The 6,711-nt window shown below is 34.5% G+C and overlaps 1 protein-coding gene across 2 annotated transcripts in view; it reads left to right on the plus strand.

Moving 5' to 3' along the window:
- Nucleotides 406-6,711, plus strand: part of LOC109822375 (HVA22-like protein k) — a 12,261-nt gene continuing 5,955 nt past the window's right edge. The window contains exon 1 of one of the 2 annotated variants that reach the window (XM_020388569.1): nucleotides 406-488. In XM_020388569.1, coding sequence (XP_020244158.1) covers nucleotides 456-488 — 33 coding nt within the window. In that variant the 5' untranslated portion in view covers nucleotides 406-455. The remainder of the gene's footprint in view (nucleotides 489-6,711) is intronic. The other variant, XM_020388570.1, reaches the window with a different exon arrangement.

Here is a 6,711-nt window from a genome sequence, read left to right on the forward strand (position 1 = left end):
TAATAAAATAATAGAAAATATCTAATTTATACACCTAATTAACAACTGATGATTAATGGCACATAATTAACAATTGAAATGCACGAACCAATTGTGAGCGTTCACAAAGTGTGAGCATCCATTATGGAAGTTTCTTGACTCCTAAAAGGTAAATTCAATCAGAAGAGCATGTGATGCGATACTAGAAAGAGTAAATACAAATTGAGTTTAAAAAAAAATTACCGAATTGATTATTTTAGACTTATCCAAATGAATAGCATAATGCAGTTATATTAAATGTCAATAGATCAAGTTTGCAGCCCATTGAGGCCCAAAATAAAGCGTGTTGCACGGGGCCTAGAGGTTTCTCTTCATTATTGGGCCTCACGGGCCGAATATTTTTACCCATCGTCAAAGTAAATAGCATCTCCTCTCTCTCGTTGCACGGCAAAAGTTCGCCCGCCCCGCCCCACCCCATGGCCGCTCTTCTCTCGTCTGCCGTCCCTGAGGTATGTTCTATTTTCACCCCTAACAATCTCGAATTTGCAATTTCAACCCTAATCTTAAATCATTGAACGCCGATCCTTCAACTATGACCATCAAAGCTTCAAACTAACGCGTCCAAATTCTTTGTATTGGCAGAGAGATCTAATTAGATTGGAACCCTAGGTTCTGTCTTTGTTTAATTTTTGATGATCTGGATGGACTATTACCTTGATTTTTCAGAGATAATCCTGGATCAAAGCTGTTGTAATCGAATTATATAGTTTTTCGGCGATTTCTTGGCGAAGACCTGGAGAAATTAGACTCAGAATTCAAATTTAAGGGTTTCAAACGGTATATTAGGTGCTTAGATCGCGTGTTGTTTGAACTGTTTCTTTTGGTTCAATCTAAATGCTTAAGTAGAATGTGTAGTAAAGGGGGCAAAGGAAATACTCAGCAAAAAACTAGGTTTCGCCCATATGAGGCGAGTTTTTAATTTATTCAGGCAGAGTTTGAAACTGAAATGATTGACAAGTCTAGCAAATCCCTATGGATGGACACATTTTATGTCTGTAAGGGTCGCGTGAAGAACGACAGCACTGTAAAAATAATCAGACTTGGATGTAGTAACATTCACATGTTGGATATCCAAAATCGCTTGTCAGTGCTTGCATTAGACTAGCTCCTCATCGGTGAACAACTAGGGTGGCTTTCATAATTTAGCTACAGTTTTTTATTTTTATCTTTATTTACTACTACTACTATTATTATTATTATTATTATTAATGTTATTATTATTATTATTTGACAGTAAGAATGGAAACTTAGAAAAGAATCCGGTCGTCTTTCATTCCCAAAAAAATTGATTGGTTACATAATATTTGTCAATATCCCTAATCATAAGATATTGATGACAAAAGTATCAACAAAAAGAACATTGTAAACAGTTTATCACTGTTCATCCTGAAAACAGCCCATACACGAGTTTTAACATCCAATAAGCAGAAAATCCAACTTATAGCTCCAATTATCCTTGCACCCGATCCTCCAATATACACCACATCAGTAGTAGTAGCAAATTCCCTCGTAGCTATAGTAGATGTCACCCCCTACAAATGGTTGTTGGACCGGCAACTCCATCAGCCGCATTCTTAGTCTCTTTTCTTTCAGCGGCAACATCCTCCACAACAGTAGATGTATATTTACTCCTGCTGCAGCTCTCGTATACTTGACTTTTCCTCCTTTAACACAATGAATCGTTGTAGCTAACAGAAAGATTTCCTATCCAAAAGCAACATAATGGTTAATTTTTCCTATGATGTCTAAAGCATGTCCCTTTCGAGACTGGAAAATTACCATATTACGTTCATGTCGAACAACCCATATCAAAGCATGAACATGATTTATTACTATAAGAGACATTATCAATTCTCCATCATGTTCATAGATCCTTTAATTTTTCAATAGTAACCACCTCATGAACTTTAAACGTGAGAGAATTTCACAAGGATGATATAAAATCACATTTCAAAAACATATGCACACAATCGTCACTTTCTTTTTCACACACAACGCACATATGATCAACTTGTATTTCTTTTTATTTTATTTAATTGACTTCCAGTATCAAGTCTATCCATAATGGCAAGCCACACAAACATTTTAACTTTGTAAGGAACTGAAACATTCCAAATATCTTCATAACTGCATCTTAACCCCCCATCACTGACACTCGGTTTGCAAAGGAGGGAAGGGAAGAGAAGTGATTGAGATAAACCCAAGGGAAGGGAGTGAAAGGTGAAGAGGCAGGATGTACTTAATTGTGTTTGGATAGACAACTAGGGGATGAGAGGGTATACTGTAATATGTGTTTGTTTAGATTAGAGGATGGAAAGGGAAGTGTAATTATTCGACCAATATGTCCTTCTAAAAGGATTGAAAGGGAAGTGTAGTTACTCAACCAATATGTCCTTCTAAAGAAATATCAGACAATATATGTTTTGCTTTCCTCATCGGGCAATTTTTGTATTTCAAGAAAAATTCATTTAAAATCCAATCATTCCCCTTCCAATATGTTCACTTTAGGAGGGTTAAGGAGGTGGAGTAGTTTTCTAATTTTTAGCCCACTCCTCCCGTCCCTTTACTAACTAAAATTTGTAAACAAACACAATTTTAGGATGGCTACAATTATGACCCCCTCCATCCCTTTCCCTCTCCTCCTAAAAGAATCTATTAAAATCCAGTAAGAAAATAGTAGCAGGACTTAATTGTAAAGCACCCCTTAGACTCTCATCTCCATATTCTACTATCTCTATTAGTATTAAAGAACACATTAGTAATTTTTTCCAACATATCCAACTAGAATACCCTGAATCTGTCTAACAAATGCAATATTCCGTATGCAATTTCCATTAACATTTTTTCTAAGAGACCCAATAGAAACTTTTGGATTGACAAACAATGGAAACAACTTAGGGCATAAAGAAGCAAGAGAGTTATACGCACCCATTTATCTAATTAAAAAAACATTATGCCCATCACCAGTTATCACCTTAGGGCTCACAATAAAACAATCTAAAGAGCTTAGAATATCTTTCCAAAACTTAAACACATTTACTCTTTGACTAGGAATTAGACTCCCTCTTTCGTTGTAATTTGAATATACAATTATTTCCCAAACAGGTAGGGCACTATCAGACAATATCCAAAGTCATCTAGTAAGCAACGCTTTAGTCATTAAAGGAAGATCCAAGACTTCTAATCCTCCACAAAATTTAGGTTTACAAATATTTTTTCTAACCACCACCTTTCTAGCATCCATTTCTTTTAGGAACAAGACCTGTGTAAGCATAACTCAGCTTGTCTAATTCTAATTTCTCCTCATAAAGTTCCTCAAACAGACTACATATGTCTTTTTTTACAATCCATCAGGGCTGGGGGACTCCTCTCCATTCATATTAAAAACTGCTTGATTTATTTCCTCGTCTAGAAAAGGAATTTCAATAGAGGCAAGCCCCCAATCATGAGATGGATATAATAAATCGCAATCAACCTCACATGTTTGAGTCATATATTTAGCTATATAAATTGTTATGGTGCTTGTGCATTGCACATGAATACAGTTATTTTATGTCCAAATTGGATTATATAAGAATTTATATGATACTGTGCATAATTGTAGTTGTATGCCTACACGTGTTACAATGTAGTGAACTCATCAAAACAATTATAAGTAAACCACTAATGTTAAAAAATAAAAATGTTTTAGATTTATTATACATGTAGAAAAATATATTAAAAATACTACTTTATATTTACTCATCAAAGCTGTAATGAGTTTTAGCGTCTCTCTAGTTGCCGCAGGTCCTTAATTTTCAATGCGTTCGAAGAAAAAAAGGGACCTTCTAGAAGCATGAACTAACAGGAAAATTTTTAATAACTTATGGTATTTTTCTGCCACAAAATACAACTTGTGGTATATAAGTGACAGGGGAGACTTTGTGGCATTTGAGTGCAATTTAGCCAATAAGAAAACTCACACAACAATGTTGGTGCATTGTCACCTGAATACTCCTCGTTTACATGTTTGCCAAGAAGGAAGACAACATAAGAGGAAATGCAAATTAATTGGGACTAAACCATTGTTGGTATATTTATTTAATTGTTTGGAGGGAATGCATTTAAGTTATGGAATATGTTAAAAGGTACATGATTTTTGGCCCAAAGTTTCCTTTTATGAAGTAAGTTTTAGTTGAAATGTGTCCACATGTGTTGGGCTCCACTCTTGTTCTTACTTGTGTTTTCATATGTACTATTTCAGATATTGCTGCTTGCATGTGAATGTACGTGTGCCCATGTCGTGGATTATTAATTATCATTCAACATGTATCCACCAAGTACTTGAGAAGTTTAAACTTAGGATACATGTCTCACGTTGCAGCTTGTTCATTTTTCAATTATCTGCTCCCTAAGTCTCTTCATAACCAAATTGGCAGACAATATGCATCATCGAGCCTCGTGGGGCATGTCAATTAAGTCCATCGATGAAGTATAAACTTTAGAACTTGTTATGGCATTCTTTTATATCTAAGCGTATCCAGGACATGACAGTTATGGAGAGAAATCCTTATGCAATCTGCTAGAGTACAAGTTTCTTTTTGGGGTCTATCCTATAACTTTTAGGGATGGTTAACAATTTTACTAGTAGAGGGACTTGTTTGCCGAATAATAATTCTAGAGCATATGATGCAGTTTTTTTTTTTTTTTTTTTTTTTTTTTTTTTTTTATTTTTTTTTTTTTTTTTTTTTTTTTTTTTTTATGTTTGTGCAGTTGGATGAGATAAGATTCAAATTTGGTAGAAGATAACATATATAACTAATAAATTTGTGACTGGTTTCTGTTAATGTGAAGGGTAGCAAAATCAGGATTTCACGCGATATGGTTTATGTTCATGTGAAGAGTAGCTATCTTAGGATTACACAGAACAGTACTAACAAATCCAACCTAAGCTTGAATCCTTGAACTAGGTTACGTAGGATGTTTCTAGTACTATTTTTCTTGGATCATGTAAAAACCTACAAAGGCTGACAGATATGATTTTTCATGTGATGATAAATTGAAGCATAGAAAACTGAGATCTTTTTCCACTTGTCTCCTTTCCTTTTCTCCTCCTTTTCTCTTTTCTTTTTCTGATAGCTCTTGATTGTAGAGAAAATATCTGAAATTACTTTTAAGCAGAGCCCCAATTCCCTTCCCCATTAGGTGTTGGTTAGAAGTTCATAAATCCAAAGGCGAATGACTCTTAAAGTTCAATAACAATTGTTGGAATTAGAAAGAGGATGCCCAAAGGAAACTGATAAAGAGACCATAATGTCATTCTCTTCCTATAAATTTTTCTGTCATTTCATTACCATAGAAGTTTTCTCATAAAGTACACCTAAATTTTCTTTATTCAATAAATAAATATTGCTTTTGGAGTTTTACTGTTTGGATACAACTTCATAAGTCAAGCCCTACAGTACCATGCAAGGGTTAGTCATTTTTTGTAGTTTTCTTTTTTTTTCTTTTTTGCTTTTGACAGACAAAAAATAAGGCCTACATGGGGACTGAACCTGGATTTTTCAGTTACTATATACTCCAGTTTTAGTAATTGAGTTCTGTATTCTGCGATTGTAGGGATCTCACTGTCTGAAGAATCTGTGTGGTTCACATGTAAATCAAATTCCAAAGCAATATGTTATGTCTACTTATAGTATAACTCGCTCTTGCCTTTATTGTCAAATTTGTTAAATAATGCTATTGCATAGTCGAAGTCTTTTAAGCTTGCCATGGAAATCTCTTTCTCTTTTTGAGTTTCAATTAATATGATAACAAACTAAGGGGATCAGTAAAAGAGAAGTCAAATAAAATAGACCTCTTCCCTCCCGCTTAGTATTTGAGAATCAATTGTAACAACTATATTCTTTCTCCACATGTTGGTTAGCATGTTTCTGCTAAAATTAACATTTTATTAGGATGCTTAACATCTGAGAGAAGGGCACATGCGCCATGCGTGCCATGTATCTTCTTCTTTCCTTTTTTTGCGACCCGGGGTTGGGGGGATATAATTTGAATAGAGAGCAATCTTATAATGAGTGCAAGCCTACCTGGCCCCTGACGCCTGACCCCATGTATTATACTAAACTGTTCCTAACTACATTGGTGGCATTCTATGCATCTTTGCCCCTACAAATTCTTCTACTTTTATAGCGATTGATGGATAGTGTTATTATACTTTGAAGTTGCAAATGTTATATTAGGGATGCAGTTTTGCATGCTGGAAGCATTTGTTGATTATATTTAATAAACATAAAAATTAGACTGTGAAAATATGTCATTCAAATTTTATCTTGTAGAATATGACTTCCTTTCATCTTTGGACTTCAGTTGGGTACATTAGGTTGCTGGGAAACTCTAGAAAGATTGTTCTGCTCAAGAGGCCTGCTTAATTTCAGCGGTAGTTTTCAATTGATGAACAATAGAACACTTTAACACGAACAAGCAAAACTAAAAGATCATCTTGATTTTTGGAGAAAATTGTCTGGACATGAAACTGTTGTTGGAGATGCAGATGTTCAGTAATGATCTGGTGTTCTAACTTCTAAGAAATATGTAGGCTTTTACCCTTTTTTTGGTTCTCTTATGAATATTGCAGGATATCTACTCCTGATACTTCTTTTTTAAAAATATCTATATATAATCTTCTAGAAA

The sequence above is a fragment of the Asparagus officinalis genome, chromosome 8, assembly GCF_001876935.1.
Source record: "Asparagus officinalis chromosome 8, Aspof.V1, whole genome shotgun sequence".
Lineage (NCBI taxonomy): Eukaryota > Viridiplantae > Streptophyta > Magnoliopsida > Asparagales > Asparagaceae > Asparagus > Asparagus officinalis.